The 17,299-nt window shown below is 32.3% G+C and overlaps 1 protein-coding gene across 21 annotated transcripts in view; it reads left to right on the top strand.

Annotated features, from left to right (window-relative positions):
• Window positions 1-17,299, top strand: part of LOC130446066 (inositol hexakisphosphate and diphosphoinositol-pentakisphosphate kinase 2) — a 163,028-nt gene that overhangs the window by 140,501 nt on the left and 5,228 nt on the right. For all 21 annotated transcript variants that reach the window (XM_056782097.1, XM_056782092.1, XM_056782093.1 and 18 more), the window contains one exon: window positions 14,751-15,694. In XM_056782097.1, coding sequence (XP_056638075.1) covers window positions 14,751-15,694 — 944 coding nt within the window. The remainder of the gene's footprint in view (window positions 1-14,750; window positions 15,695-17,299) is intronic.

The following is a 17,299-nucleotide window of genomic DNA, read 5'->3' on the forward strand; positions in this document are numbered from 1 at the left end:
GATTAAATGCTCACTAAATAATCGGGAGGCAGTCGAGAAATATCATTTCTACATTGTTTGGAGACCTTACAACCACTATGACTGATGTACTAAGTTCTAGTAGACATTTTTTACTGCTAAAACTGACATAAAATAAGATACTGATTAAATGCTCACTAAATAATCGGGAGGCAGTCGAGAAATATCATTTCTACATTGTTTGGAGACCTTACAACCACTATGACTGATGTACTAAGTTCTAGTAGACATTTTTTACTGCTAAAACTGACATAAAATAAGATACTGATTAAGTGCTCACTAAATAATCGGGAGGCAGTCGAGAAATATCATTTCTACATTGTTTGGAGACCTTACAACCACTATGACTGATGTACTAAGTTCTAGTAGACATTTTTTACTGCTAAAATTGATATAAAATGAGGTGCTGATTAAGTGCTCACTAAATAATCGGGAGGCAGTCGAGAAATATCATTTCTACATTGTTTGGAGACCTTACAACCACTATGACTGATGTACTAAGTTCTAGTAGACATTTTTTACTGCTAAAACTGACATAAAATAAGATACTGATTAAGTGCTCACTAAATAATCGGGAGGCAGTCGAGAAATATCATTTCTACATTGTTTGGAGACCTTACAACCACTATGACTGATGTACTAAGTTCTAGTAGACATTTTTTACTGCTGAAACTGACATAAAATAAGATACTGATTAAATGCTCACTAAATAATCGGGAGGCAGTCGAGAAATATCATTTCTACATTGTTTGGAGACCTTACAACCACTATGACTGATGTACTAAGTTCTAGTAGACATTTTTTACTGCTAAAACTGACATGAAATAAGATACTGATTAAGTGCTCACTAAATAATCGGGAGGCAGTCGAGAAATATCATTTCTATATTGTTTGGAGACCTTACAACCACTATGACTGATGTACTAAGTTCTAGTAGACATTTTTTACTGCTAAAACTGACATAAAATAAGATACTGATTAAATGCTCACTAAATAATCGGGAGGCAGTCGAGAAATATCATTTCTACATTGTTTGGAGACCTTACAATTACTATGACTGATGTACTAAGTTCTAGTAGACATTTTTTACTGCTAAAACTGACATAAAATAAGATACTGATTAAATGCTCACTAAATAATCGGGAGGCAGTCGAGAAATATCATTTCTACATTGTTTGGAGACCTTACAACCACTATGACTGATGTACTAAGTTCTAGTAGACATTTTTTACTGCTAAAACTGACATAAAATAAGATACTGATTAAGTGCTCACTAAATAATCGGGAGGCAGTCGAGAAATATCATTTCTACATTGTTTGGAGACCTTACAACCACTATGACTAATGTACTAAGTTCTGGTAGACATTTTTTACTGCTAAAATTGATATAAAATGAGGTGCTGATTAAGTGCTCACTAAATAATCGGGAGGCAGTCAAGAAATATCATTTCTACATTGTTTGGAGACCTTACAACCACTATGCCTGATGTACTAAGTTCTAGTAGACATTTTTTACTGCTAAAACTGACATAAAATAAGATACTGATTAAATGCTCACTAAATAATCGGGAGGCAGTCGAGAAATATCATTTCTACATTGTTTGGAGACCTTACAACCACTAAGACTGATGTACAAAGTTCTAGTAGACATTTTTTACTGCTAAAACTGACATAAAATAAGATACTGATTAAATGCTCACTAAATAATCGGGAGGCAGTCGAGAAATATCATTTCTACATTGTTTGGAGACCTTACAGTCACTATGCCTGATGTACTAAGTTCTAGTAGACATTTTTTACTGCTAAAACTGACATAAAATAAGATACTGATTAAGTGCTCACTAAATAATCGGGAGGCAGTCGAGAAATATCATTTCTACATTGTTTGGAGACCTTACAACCACTATGACTGATGTACTAAGTTCTAGTAGACATTTTTTACTGCTAAAACTGACATAAAATAAGATACTGATTAAATGCTCACTAAATAATCGGTAGGCAGTCGAGAAATATCATTTCTACATTGTTTGGAGACCTTACAACCACTATGACTGATGTACTAAGTTCTAGTAGATATTTTTTACTGCTAAAACTGATATACAATGAGGTGCTGATTAAGTGCTCACTAAATAATCGGGAGGCAGTCAAGAAATATCATTTCTACATTGTTTGGAGACCTTACAACCACTATGCCTGATGTACTAAGTTCTAGTAGACATTTTTTACTGCTAAAACTGACATAAAATAAGATACTGATTAAATGCTCACTAAATAATCGGTAGGCAGTCGAGAAATATCATTTCTACATTGTTTGGAGACCTTACAACCACTATGACTGATGTACTAAGTTCTAGTAGACATTTTTTACTGCTAAAACTGACATAAAATAAGATACTGATTAAATGCTCACTAAATAATCGGTAGGCAGTCGAGAAATATCATTTCTACATTGTTTGGAGACCTTACAACCACTATGACTGATGTACTAAGTTCTAGTAGATATTTTTTACTGCTAAAACTGACATAAAATAAGATACTGATTAAATGCTCACTAAATAATCGGGAGGCAGTCGAGAAATATCATTTCTACATTGTTTGGAGACCTTACAATCACTATGACTGATGTACTAAGTTCTAGTAGACATTTTTTTCTGCTAAAACTGACATAAAATAAAATACTGATTAAGTGCTCACAAAATAATCGGGAGATAGTCGGGAAATATCATTTTTATTGTGTTTGGAGACCTTAAAATCACTACGACTGATGTACTAAGTTCTAGTAGACATTTTTTACTGCTAAAACTGACATAAAATAAGATACTGATTAAATGCTCACTAAATAATCGGTAGGCAGTCGAGAAATATCATTTCTACATTGTTTGGAGACCTTACAACCACTATGACTGATGTACTAAGTTCTAGTAGACATTTTTTACTGCTAAAACTGACATGAAATAAGATACTGATTAAGTGCTCACTAAATAATCGGGAGGCAGTCGAGAAATATCATTTCTACATTGTTTGGAGACCTTACAACCACTATGACTGATGTACTAAGTTCTAGTAGACATTTTTTACTGCTAAAATTGATATAAAATGAGGTGCTGATTAAGTGCTCACTAAATAATCGGGAGGCAGTAAAGAAATATCATTTCTACATTGTTTGGAGACCTTACAGTCACTATGCCTGATGTACTAAGTTCTAGTAGACATTTTTTACTGCTAAAACTGACATAAAATAAGATACTGATTAAGTGCTCACTAAATAATCGGGAGGCAGTCGAGAAATATCATTTCTACATTGTTTGGAGACCTTACAACCACTATGACTGATGTACTAAGTTCTAGTAGACATTTTTTACTGCTAAAACTGACATAAAATAAGATACTGATTAAATGCTCACTAAATAATCGGGAGGCAGTCGAGAAATATCATTTATACATTGTTTGGAGACCTTACAGTCACTATGCCTGATGTACTAAGTTCTAGTAGACATTTTTTACTGCTAAAACTGACATAAAATAAGATACTGATTAAGTGCTCACTAAATAATCGGGAGGCAGTCGAGAAATATCATTTCTACATTGTTTGGAGACCTTACAACCACTATGACTGATGTACTAAATTCTAGTAGACATTTTTTACTGCTAAAACTGACATAAAATAAGATACTGATTAAATGCTCACTAAATAATCGGTAGGCAGTCGAGAAATATCATTTCTACATTGTTTGGAAACCTTACAACCACTATGACTGATGTACTAAGTTCTAGTAGACATTTTTTACTGCTAAAACTGACATGAAATAAGATACTGATTAAGTGCTCACTAAATAATCGGGAGGCAGTCGAGAAATATCATTTCTACATTGTTTGGAGACCTTACAACCACTATGACTGATGTACTAAGTTCTAGTAGACATTTTTTACTGCTAAAATTGATATAAAATGAGGTGCTGATTAAGTGCTCACTAAATAATCGGGAGGCAGTCAAGAAATATCATTTCTACATAGTTTGGAGACCTTACAGTCACTATGCCTGATGTACTAAGTTCTAGTAGACATTTTTTACTGCTAAAACTGACATAAAATAAGATACTGATTAAGTGCTCACTAAATAATCGGGAGGCAGTCAAGAAATATCATTTATACATTGTTTGGAGGCCTTACAGTCACTATGCCTGATGTACTAAGTTCTAGTAGAAATTTTTTACTGCTAAAACTGACATAAAATAAGATACTGATTAAGTGCTCACTAAATAATCGAGAGGCAGTCAAGAAATATCATTTATACATTGTTTGGAGGCCTTACAGTCACTATGCCTGATGTACTAAGTTCTAGTAGACATTTTTTACTGCTAAAACTGACATAAAATAAGATACTGATTAAGTGCTCACTAAATAATCGGGAGGCAGTCGAGAAATATCATTTCTACATTGTTTGGAGACCTTACAACCACTATGACTGATGTACTAAGTTCTAGTAGACATTTTTTACTGCTAAAATTGATATAAAATGAGGTGCTGATTAAGTGCTCACTAAATAATCGGGAGGCAGTCAAGAAATATCATTTCTACATTGTTTGGAGACCTTACAGTCACTATGCCTGATGTACTAAGTTCTAGTAGACATTTTTTACTGCTAAAACTGACATAAAATAAGATACCGATTAAGTGCTCACTAAATAATCGGGAGGCAGTCGAGAAATATCATTTCTACTTTGTTTGGAGACCTTACAACCACTATGACTGATGTACTAAGTTCTAGTAGACATTTTTTACTGCTAAAACTTGCATAAAATGAGATACTGATTAAATGCTCACTAAATAATCGGTAGGCAGTCGAGAAATATCATTTCTACATTGTTTGGAGACCTTACAACCACTATGACTGATGTACTAAGTTCTAGTAGACATTTTTTACTGCTAAAACTGACATGAAATAAGATACTGATTAAGTGCTCACTAAATAATCGGGAGGCAGTCGAGAAATATCATTTCTACTTTGTTTGGAGACCTTACAACCACTATGACTGATGTACTAAGTTCTAGTAGACATTTTTTACTGCTAAAACTGACATAAAATAAGATACTGATTAAATGCTCACTAAATAATCGGTAGGCAGTCGAGAAATATCATTTCTACATTGTTTGGAGACCTTACAACCACTATGACTGATGTACTAAGTTCTAGTAGACATTTTTTACTGCTAAAACTGACATGAAATAAGATACTGATTAAGTGCTCACTAAATAATCGGGAGGCAGTCGAGAAATATCATTTCTACTTTGTTTGGAGACCTTACAACCACTATGACTGATGTACTAAGTTCTAGTAGACATTTTTTACTGCTAAAATTGATATAAAATGAGGTGCTGATTAAGTGCTCACTAAATAATCGGGAGGCAGTCAAGAAATATCATTTCTACATTGTTTGGAGACCTTACAACCACTATGCCTGATGTACTAAGTTCTAGTAGACATTTTTTACTGCTAAAACTGACATAAAATAAGATACTGATTAAATGCTCACTAAATAATCGGGAGGCAGTCGAGAAATATCATTTCTACATTGTTTGGAGACCTTACAACCACTATGACTGATGTACTAAGTTCTAGTAGACATTTTTTACTACTGCTAAAATTGATATAAAATGAGGTGCTGATTAAGTGCTCACTAAATAATCGGGAGGCAGTCAAGAAATATCATTTCTACATTTTTTGGAGACCTTACAGTCACTATGCCTGATGTACTAAGTTCTAGTAGACATTTTTTACTGCTAAAACTGACATAAAATAATATACTGATTAAGTGCTCACTAAATAATCGGGAGGCAGTCGAGAAATATTATTTCTACATTGTTTGGAGACCTTACAACCACTATGACTGATGTACTAAGTTCTAGTAGATATTTTTTACTGCTAAAATTGATATAAAATAAGATACTGATTAAATGCTCACTAAATAATCGGGAGGCAGTCGAGAAATATCATTTCTACATTGTTTGGAGACCTTACAACCACTAAGACTGATGTACTAAGTTCTAGTAGACATTTTTTACTGCTAAAACTGACATAAAATAAGATACTGATTAAATGCTCACTAAATAATCGGGAGGCAGTCGAGAAATATCATTTCTACATTGTTTGGAGACCTTACAACCACTATGACTGATGTACTATGTTCTAGTAGACATTTTTTACTGCTAAAACTGACATAAAATAAGATACTGATTAAGTGCTCACTAAATAATCGGGAGGCAGTCAAGAAATATCATTTATACATTGTTTGGAGGCCTTACAGTCACTATGCCTGATGTACTAAGTTCTAGTAGAAATTTTTCACTGCTAAAACTGACATAAAATAAGATACTGATTAAGTGCTCACTAAATAATCGGGAGGCAGTCAAGAAATATCATTTCTACATTGTTTGAATACCTTACAACCACTATGACTGATGTACTAAGTTCTAGTAGACATTTTTTACTGCTAAAACTGACATAAAATAAGATACTGATTAAATGCTCACTGAATAATCGGGAGGCAGTCGAGAAATATCATTTCTCCATTGTTTGGAGACCTTACAACCACTATGACTGATGTACTAAGTTCTAGTAGACATTTTTTACTGCTAAAACTGACATAAAATAAGATACTGATTAAATGCTCACTAAATAATCGGGAGGCAGTCGAGAAATATCATTTCTACATTGTTTGTAGACCTTACAACCACTATGACTGATGTACTAAGTTCTAGTAGACATTTTTTACTGCTAAAACTGACATAAAATAAGATACTGATTAAGTGCTCACTGAATAATCAGGAGGCAGTCGAGAAATATCATTTCTACATTGTTTGGAGACCTTACAACCACTATGACTGATGTACTAAGTTCTAGTAGAAATTTTTTACTGCTAAAACTGACATAAAATAAGATACTGATTAAATGCTCACTAAATAATCGGGAGGCAGTCGAGAAATATCATTTCTACATTGTTTGGAGACGTTACAATCACTATGACTGATGTACTAAGTTCTAGTAGACATTTTTTACTGCTAAAACTGACATAAAATAAGATACTGATTAAATGCTCACTGAATAATCGGGAGGCAGTCGAGAAATATCATTTCTCCATTGTTTGGAGACCTTACAACCACTATGACTGATGTACTAAGTTCTAGTAGACATTTTTTACTGCTAAAACTGACATAAAATAAGATACTGATTAAATGCTCACTAAATAATCGGGAGGCAGTCGAGAAATATCATTTCTACATTGTTTGTAGACCTTACAACCACTATGACTGATGTACTAAGTTCTAGTAGACATTTTTTACTGCTAAAACTGACATAAAATAAGATACTGATTAAGTGCTCACTGAATAATCGGGAGGCAGTCGAGAAATATCATTTCTACATTGTTTGGAGACCTTACAACCACTATGACTGATGTACTAAGTTCTAGTAGAAATTTTTTACTGCTAAAACTGACATAAAATAAGATACTGATTAAATGCTCACTAAATAATCGGGAGGCAGTCGAGAAATATCATTTCTACATTGTTTGGAGACCTTACAACCACTATGACTGATGTACTAAGTTCTAGTAGACATTTTTTACTGCTAAAACTGACATAAAATAAGATACTGATTAAATGCTCACTAAATAATCGGGAGGCAGTCGAGAAATATCATTTCTACATTGTTTGGAGACCTTACAACCACTATGACTGATGTACTAAGTTCTAGTAGACATTTTTTACTGCTAAAACTGACATAAAATAAGATACTGATTAAATGCTCACTAAATAATCGGGAGGCAGTCGAGAAATATCATTTCTACATTGTTTGGAGACCTTACAACCACTATGACTGTTGTACTAAGTTCTAGTAGACATTTTTCACTGCTAAAACTGACATAAAATAAGATATTGATTAAATGCTCACTAAATAATCGGGAGGCAGTCGAGAAATATCATTTCTACATTGTTTGGAGACCTTACAACCACTATGACTGATGTACTAAGTTCTAGTAGACATTTTTTACTGCTAAAATTGATATAAAATGAGGTGCTGATTAAGTGCTCACTAAATAATCGGGAGGCAGTCAAGAAATATCATTTCTACATTGTTTGGAGACCTTACAGTCACTATGCCTGATGTACTAAGTTCTAGTAGACATTTTTTACTGCTAAAACTGACATAAAATAAGATACTGATTAAGTGCTCACTAATTAATCGGGAGGCAGTCAAGAAATATCATTTATACATTGTTTGGAGACCTTACAGTCACTATGCCTGATGTACTAAGTTCTAGTAGAAATATTTTACTGCTAAAACTGACATAAAATAAGATACTGATTAAGTGCTCACTAAATAATCGGGAGGCAGTCAAGAAATATCATTTCTACATTGTTTGAATACCTTACAACCACTATGACTGATGTACTAAGTTCTAGTAGACATTTTTTACTGCTAAAACTGACATAAAATAAGATACTGATTAAGTGCTCACTGAATAATCGGGAGGCAGTCGAGAAATATCATTTCTATATTGTTTGGAGACCTTACAACCACTATGACTGATGTACTAAGTTCTAGTAGAAATTTTTTACTGCTAAAACTGACATAAAATAAGATACTGATTAAATGCTCACTAAATAATCGGGAGGCAGTCGAGAAATATCATTTCTACATTGTTTGGAGACCTTACAACCACTATGACTGATGTACTAAGTTCTAGTAGACATTTTTTACTGCTAAAATTGATATAAAATGAGGTGCTGATTAACTGCTCACTAAATAATCGGGAGGCAGTCAAGAAATATCATTTCTACATTGTTTGGAGACCTTACAGTCACTATGCCTGCTGTACTAAGTTCTAGTAGACATTTTTTACTGCTAAAACTGACATAAAATAAGATACTGATTAAGTGCTCACTAAATAATCGGGAGGCAGTCAAGAAATATCATTTATACATTGTTTGGAGACCTTACAGTCACTATGCCTGATGTACTAAGTTCTAGTAGAAATTTTTTACTGCTAAAACTGACATAAAATAAGGTGCTGATTAAGTGCTCACTGAATAATCAGGAGACAGTCGAGAAATATCATTTTTATTGTGTTTGAAGACCTTAAAACCACCTTGTATGATGTACTAAGTCCTATGGCTCTATGGCTTTTATCGCCCATAAAGTTGAATGTATTGCAACGTTTTCTTTTTCCCGTTAAAGCACTTTAAAATTCAGCATTTTAAAAATTCATTTGATATTTTGCCCTTTTTATAGTATTATCAGGTACCCTTAATTTTTCTCCGGTTCGCATATGATTTTCGTCATCTAAATTTCCCAGAAGCACATAATTAGCACTTGATGTTCTTGCTTAGTTGATATCTGATTGAGTATCAACTTTAATTTTAGATACGTGATTTTTAGATTCGTTATCTCACGGAAATTAACTCGTTCATTAATTATTCGGGCACTTTTACGATATTGACTCTTAAGCACCTAATAAGCACCATATTTTATTACTTCAACAATTAATGTATTGTAATTATTTTCATTGCGTTGCTAGCATCACGTTTTTCTAGCACCGCAACTTTGAGTATTCCGTTTATGTGAAAATTACAGAGCACCTAATTTTGGCATTTTCTAAATGCAATTTCTCGACTTTGCGTGGCTTGCGAGACGTAAATCGACAACTCTAGACTCGCTGGCGCTCGTTTTGGCAAATATTACGCTTGTTAAACAATAACGCTCTTTTCATAACGTGTTTACGTACAACGTTTTATCTAATTCATCGCTTTTATAATATTTAATATAGAATCTTCAATTACAATGAAAATATTAATGTGGAATCAAAAGGTGATAGAAGTATTGTTACTATGGAAGCAGGTCTTGAACTATAATTACTATGGAAGCGGCGATTTTTCAAAAAAAGTCCAAACAAGTCAGCAGTAATTACTTGAAATGTCTTCATATCAGACATTCCATTTGAACTAAGATAGTCTGCAATAATGCTGCAGTGGGTAGTTTAATACCTGAAAAATCAAGAAGTAGATACGCCCTGACCTACCAAATATTTGAAAAATCGTGCAATTTGAAAAATATAAAGAACATCGATGAAAATGTACCTACTAATTGCTTATTTTGAAAATTTAAAACCATTAAAGGCGTCAACTTTGTCGACTACGTATTCAATGTTGAGATCTAAACTCAGCAGCAGATCAGCAGGTTACTATGCAGAAAAATCGAATATTTTGACAAATGAGAATGTGGAAAGATTTATAAAAGAGGCTGAAGACGAAATATTTCTATTTGCAAAAGTACGACCTAATTTACAATCTGTTTATAATTTATTATCAAATAAATCTGTTCATTAGGCCGCAATGATAATAGGGATTGTGGGAGCCTGCAAGAAGACTGACCTGACGTTGTTACGAGAAGGAGACGTATTTGTATTTGATAAAGATAAAATTACAATTCCAGAAACCAAAACACACCTTACTCGGGAATTTGTGGTCACTGCTGGAAATATTGTTGTCCTCCTAAAAAAATATAGAAACAATATACCTCCTGCTGTAGAGCACAGCAGTTTTTTGTATTATAATGGAAAATGTGGCATACAACCCGAGGCTAAATACCATTGGAAAATTACCAGCAAATATTGCTCAATACCTGGGTCTACTTAATGTTAAAGGATATATAGGACATTGTTTCAGACGCTCTTCAGAGTCTCTCCTGGCAGACTGAGGAGCAGACATTCTGAAAATAAAGCAACACAGAGGATGAACATCCAACAGTGTAATCGAAGGCTATGTTGAGTGCTCATTAGAAATTAAGAAAAGAATTTCAGAAAACATTCTGGGTCATGCCCCTGGCATGCATGTAGATATCATAGCTTCAAATGAAATTAATATTAGACAAGAAGAATACAACAAGAGAATATTCACCCAGCAAGTGGACTTACTTTAAAAAACTGTTTATTTAATAATGTTGTTTTCAATGTTTATAAATCTATTGAAATAGAATAATGAGTTAAATACCAGTTTTTCCCGTAATTAATAAATTATTCTTTGAAACTTAAACAGTTACGTAAAGTTTTTACATAACTGATATATGGAGGTTATGGAAAATGTGACGTTTCTTAGTGTCAAGAAGTCAGTGTCACATTTGATAGCGGAATTAGATAAAAATAGTTTAAACGCATCAATACACTTACATACTTAATAAAAGATTTACCACTGAAGACTTTAAGGACCAGTCCGCTCTGCGATTTTTCACCGCGCGAATTTTTATCGCTATTTCGCAACACTCTCAATGCTATAGGAGTAGCCGCACTGGCGGTAAATACATCGCGCCGAAAAAAATCTGTGACTTGATTGAACGCAATGCGGTGCGGATTTATTTCCGCGAGTTAGATATGAAGTAACAGCTGACAGCATATAACAAATGTGATGACTTCGCGGAAACTCAGAAGATAATAAAAACTGTATTTCTTTTCATAATTCATTCTTTGTTCTAAAGTTGCTTAATAAACATATATTGTAATTGTAATTTTGTTTTTAAAAATCAAAATTCGAAGTTTTAATATATAATTCGCGCGAATGTTTTGTGCAGTATATAAAGTTGTATGAGACTGGCCGCACAACGAAAAAAAATCGCGCGTTTTGCTGAGCAGTCGTGTTCTGACTACGCTATGGATAAGATGTCACGTGCTTCGTTTCCCGCCCAATCGTCAAGCGCACAGGAAATACTAGAAGATGACGACATTGATATAGAGCAATTAATCACGGTACTGCACAGGAAATCTCCTTTATGGGACAAGTTGATCCAAAGTATCACGACAGAATATTAAAGGCGAGATTGTGGGAGGAAATATATCAACAAATATATTTTAGTTGGGAAACTTGTAATGTAGCTATTAGATATTAAATCGGACTAAACAGCAGTGCTCACTGCCTTATTCATCTTTGATTCCGTTTGCCTAATTCGTAAGCAATGTCAGAAAGGATCTTGAACAGCTCAGGCACTCATGAACCAACCTTTACCTACCTACTTCACTTTAAAAATTAGTTAAGGGCTCAATATTTTACAATGCAAAAAAATGCACAATCACTTGCCAATTGAAATCAAATCGATATCATCTTTTCCCGCACTCCGCAATAATTTGAGGGCATATTTACTGGAAAAGGCCCTCTACTCTGTAAAAAAATTCTATTCTAATAATAATTAATCCTTGCTAAGCTGACTGGAGGGCGTAAGGCAGAAAAACTAGATTATGAGTCGGCCAAACTAATAGAGCGGCTGTATAATATCATAAGAAACATCGATAACTTCATGTATATCGAAAACAATAGATTACCACTATCGATATTTCACTCAATGGGAGACCTGAATTTTTTAATTTTTTTATGTTTTTGAATCGTCCTGATTTTAGGTCTGTTCTGATTTGAAGTAGGTTTTTTGAGACAGTTGAAAATTTAATTCCGTTCCATGAATTTTTGAATCTTTATAATTAAAATTATGTTTTTTTTTTGATATTTCTCGTTTCGTATATGTAGTTTTCTTTTTTTTTATCGTATCGATGGCCTTTTTTAATAATAATAAACTTATATACTAATTATCATCTTCTTTATTGTATAATGAAATTTGTAACTTTATTCAGTTAATTTTATGTTTGTTTTTCAATTTTTACAAGATTTGTCTACAAATTGTAACAATTTTTTGACAATAAATATTATTCGCAGTGCGTATTAGAAGTCACTTCGATGACGGAAAATTAAATTGCGAGAATAAAATTCGCGCGGTGAAAAATCGCAGTGCGGACTGGGCCTAAGAAACGTTCTGAAAATGTGCAACCTAGACAACAGATTGAACATAAAATTGAAATAATCTTTTTGAATGTTACTGCGGATAATAGTGGTAGTGACTCTTCGAGTTTTTTATTTTGCATAAGCAATATTTCAAATTAACACATTGTAATTTGTTACGTAGTAAGAAATCTAAAAAAATACGGAAGAGATAAACGCAATTTGATGCTCCTATTTTGGATTAACAATTAGAGATCTCGAAAAGGCATAGACACCTCAAATTTGTTATATTTCTTGTTACATAGGACTGGATAAAAAGTAAACAAAAGAAAATGCCTTTTGCAGTTCCTATGTTGTTACGAGAGCTTTCGAATCATGTGATTACTATTCTTTATGATAAAAGGAATCCGGATAAACATGAAACATACAAAGTGATCATTAGCATCGTGACCCTACAGACAGAACAATCCTGTGCTAAGCAAGCAAAATTATCCTCTTCATCATCTTTATTTCTCAAGGAATGTTACTTTCAGAGACACTGAAGCTTCGCCATTTCAACTTTTAGGCACAGTAATCCCCTCGTAAACCAGTGCGAACTGAATGATTTAATTAAAGACTTAAATTTATCAAAAATAAAGAGGCGGAGAGTGATGGGCGAGTAAGCTTCAAGAATGGAAGCTTTCAGCACAAGGTGGTAGTGTCGTCAACTAGAAAGCATAATGAGCTTTTAAAAGCATATTTTAAAATGGAAATGTTACTCCCATGAACGAGCTTCATATGCGCCACGATCTATTTGAATTTTATAGTTTCAATAACTGTAACAAAATACTCTTATTCCATTAGCTTATCCTGTGGTTATGAAAGAAAAATATGATACTATGGATTTAATTTTGAAATTCAGTAATTACAAAGAATATCATGTTTTTACAATTAAAAATAATAACAATTTCTCTTAAAATTGACCTTTTCTCACATATAATCGTTTGTAGCATTTTTATTAAGTAATCATTAAAGTTATATTAACAAAAAAATTCTTAAAAACACTTAATGTAATCAAGTGAACGATATTAATTGTTAGTTAATTGAAAATTTTCACCATTAAAAAAATAGTATCTTACTAAGGTTGACTGAGAGATAAAAAATGAATAAACAAACATTTTTAATTTTTTTTCCAAAATGTTCGTTTTTTGTGTAGATTAACCAAAAAAAAAAATATATGAACTGCGTTTGATGCTTGGTAAAAAAGTAATGAAAGATTATATGCGAAGAAATGTGATTATAGTCACATTTAAAGTCATAAAACTATATGAAATATCCAGGTGAGATGTTTTGCATTTTGTTTTCATAAATCCTTCGTTAAAACAAAGATTTAGAAAAAATTTATCGAATTCGGATGATTTTTCGATTTTCTAGAGCCAGAGCGAAAGTATAAAATTAGCCATTTTAGTAATTTACAACTTAATAATCGATCATGCTTTCATAATCTGTTTCAACGCATGTAGAATTGTATCAATCTCTTAATAGATAATTAATGGTGTGAAAAAAATACAGCAAATTAATTTTTATAGATACAGTTACTCGCATTGCATCCATTTCAACTAGTATGCTTCGTGTCCTGCGAAAGACCCAATTATTTTTTCGTTTTTTGAAATCAAATTCATTTTAACAAAATATAAATATATAAAATATAAAACTGCATATTCTACATAATCTGCGTCTTCTGGAAAATAATTAGCAATTGGCTGCAATAATGCAACAGGTTATAATATAATATACGCATTAAATAATTAAAATGTAACTACTCCATAAATAATTCATAATAAATGCATTGAATAATTATAATATAACTTACATTTTTATGTGCTAATTATTATTCTTTTTGTGAAATTAATTTCAAGAGAAAATTATTTTTGTAGGTTCCGAAAGTGGAGATATCACGCCGGTATCTGGATCTGAAGTAGATTTCAATGTTAATGATATAACAATGGGTTCAAATGCAGACTGTGATATAACGGTAACAGAAGATATCGAAGGTATATCCATCACAGGCGACGAGAATCAAATAGATCCCAATGAAACATTAACAAGTGCACGAATTCATTCATTGACAAATATTTTTAATGCTTCCGTCAATTCTTCTCGAGCCATTGATATAAACAATATATGCCAATCTAATATTGAAAGTCCAAAATTGGTTTCTCCGCCAGCTACAAATTTAAACATTTATACAAATGTTTTGAATGCGGAACTATTTGGATTGAGACACGTTGAAAATTCTGATAGACTCCAACCTTCGACAAGTAGAATCATAAATGAATTGAATAAGGACGATTTAAAAACAGTTCTTAAAACATCTAATGTATTTGATAAGGATATTCCAAGCGTTTCAAAAAATTTATCTAATTCAGTTTCCCATAAGTGGTCTACTTCTAAAGAAAAGTTTCTTGAAAATAACTTCACCAAAACCGATAATATAGATTTCGGAAAAAATTTGAATGTGAGCGCTGATAAAAAAGTAGAAAAAGAATACGAACTTACCAAATTGAAACCCGGAGCTGTTGTTATTAAGGAAAAATATATAGAACCCTTGAAAATATCCAGAGTATCCAAGAGTTTTCATGGAAAATCTCCAACTGCTACCAGTTATTTAGATGTTAGTAATGCTCAACGCAGAGCTAGTGATAGTCCAGTAGCTACAGCTTCAAATATAACTTTTTTCTCGCAAACTAACAAGCCGGAGAGTGATTTAGAAATGAAAAAATCGATTATCCGGTTAAAATCTTTAGATAATACTATGACGCAAACCAGAAGCCATCGGAGCGTCGAAATAAGTAAATCAGCATCAGAGTTGAACCAAGCGGTAAGTTATATAAATTATTCAAACTCCTTCTCTAATATATTTTTTCTTCTCACTGTATTAAAAAACGCATTTTGATACTTTTTCGAAGGGCCCCAGGTAGCATGTTTTCGTCTCATATTCAACGTCCTATTGTCGCCAATTATATAAAGCTAAAGTATTTTATTTTGTATTACACTGATTAATAAGAGAGTTTTAAAAAAATATATTCATAAAAGTTTAGTTCTTCCAATATAATTTGTAGATTATAAAAACCCTTGCCGACAATTTTGTTTGATCTACCAAGACGTAGATACCTCATTTTATAAATCTATTATTTTTATAAATACTTATGCGAGAAAGTATTCATTAAAAGGCAATAGAATCATTATAAATTGGACGACATTTTACGCCGTTATTGAAACAGATGCACTTAATTGTAATCCCACTTGGAACTTGAAGAAAAAATCATAATTACAGCTCGTTAACTTGCTACAACTGACTATTAAATTATAAAACGTAAATATATATATAGAATGTACCTTCCTGTAAGGGAGTTTGGTTTAAACAGGGTACCAGACGTGAACTGAGCCGTTTTCAAAGCAAAAACCATAAAGGAAAATAAATTCTTTGTAAATAAAACAAACGAAAATAACATTTCAATTCTAAAGTATCTTTATATATAATAATATGTTATTCAGCATCGTCTGAACTAGAGAATATTCCAAAGAACTCTTCCACAAGTGCTTTCAAACATGAATTCAATGTTGGGATTATTTTGAAAGAGATAAATTAAACTTGCACTTTTGAATACAAATTTGATAGCGCCGGGTTCACCAGACCCGATAAGTAAATATGTGTTTTTATAGATATTCAAAAATATTTTCCTCTCAATTACTATTCGAATATCTTCTTATATACACATATGTGTGAATACATTTCGATTATATTATATTATTCTAATATTTTTTTTCACACTTCTGTACAACCTTACATTTTGATGCAAAAAATCAGTTTTTATTCTTAAAAATATTTATTCAACAATTAATGAAATATACATTTTTTTAAACGAAATATTAAAAGTATTGCTAAAACAAACTAGGAATAATAGAAAAATAATCAATTTGAACATTGATCACAATAAATATTAACGTGTTTCAGGCATAAAAATCTATGACACTTTTTACAATAGTATTTTGATTCATTTGAGTAATTTTTACATTTAACACACCTTTTTTCATAGCAGTAGACACATTTGGCAAATTTTCTGCAATTATAATACTTGCTGCTTATTGATGTCTATTGCTCACTACCAGTGGTACATTTTGAGCTGCTGATTTTCCTTTGAAGTGTTCGTTCAATAATTATAAGGCAATGGTTTTCAAAAACTGTCTGCGTTTAATACTTTGATTATTGTTGTTAGAACTGTATATGGTTTGTGCCTTTACACCTGCTACGTTCATAGTTGAATAGAAAATTACCATGGGCCACCTACTGGTATTACGTGTATCAACTCCACCTTTTGTCACATTATAAAAAGTGACAATTTCTGGTTTATATTGATGCACCGAATCTTTATCAATCGTGTCGTTATGATGTAGACTGGAGGCTAATAAGACATTTTTTTGT

This window comes from Diorhabda sublineata, chromosome 6 (genome assembly GCF_026230105.1).
Source record: "Diorhabda sublineata isolate icDioSubl1.1 chromosome 6, icDioSubl1.1, whole genome shotgun sequence".
Taxonomy (NCBI): Eukaryota; Metazoa; Arthropoda; class Insecta; order Coleoptera; family Chrysomelidae; genus Diorhabda; species Diorhabda sublineata.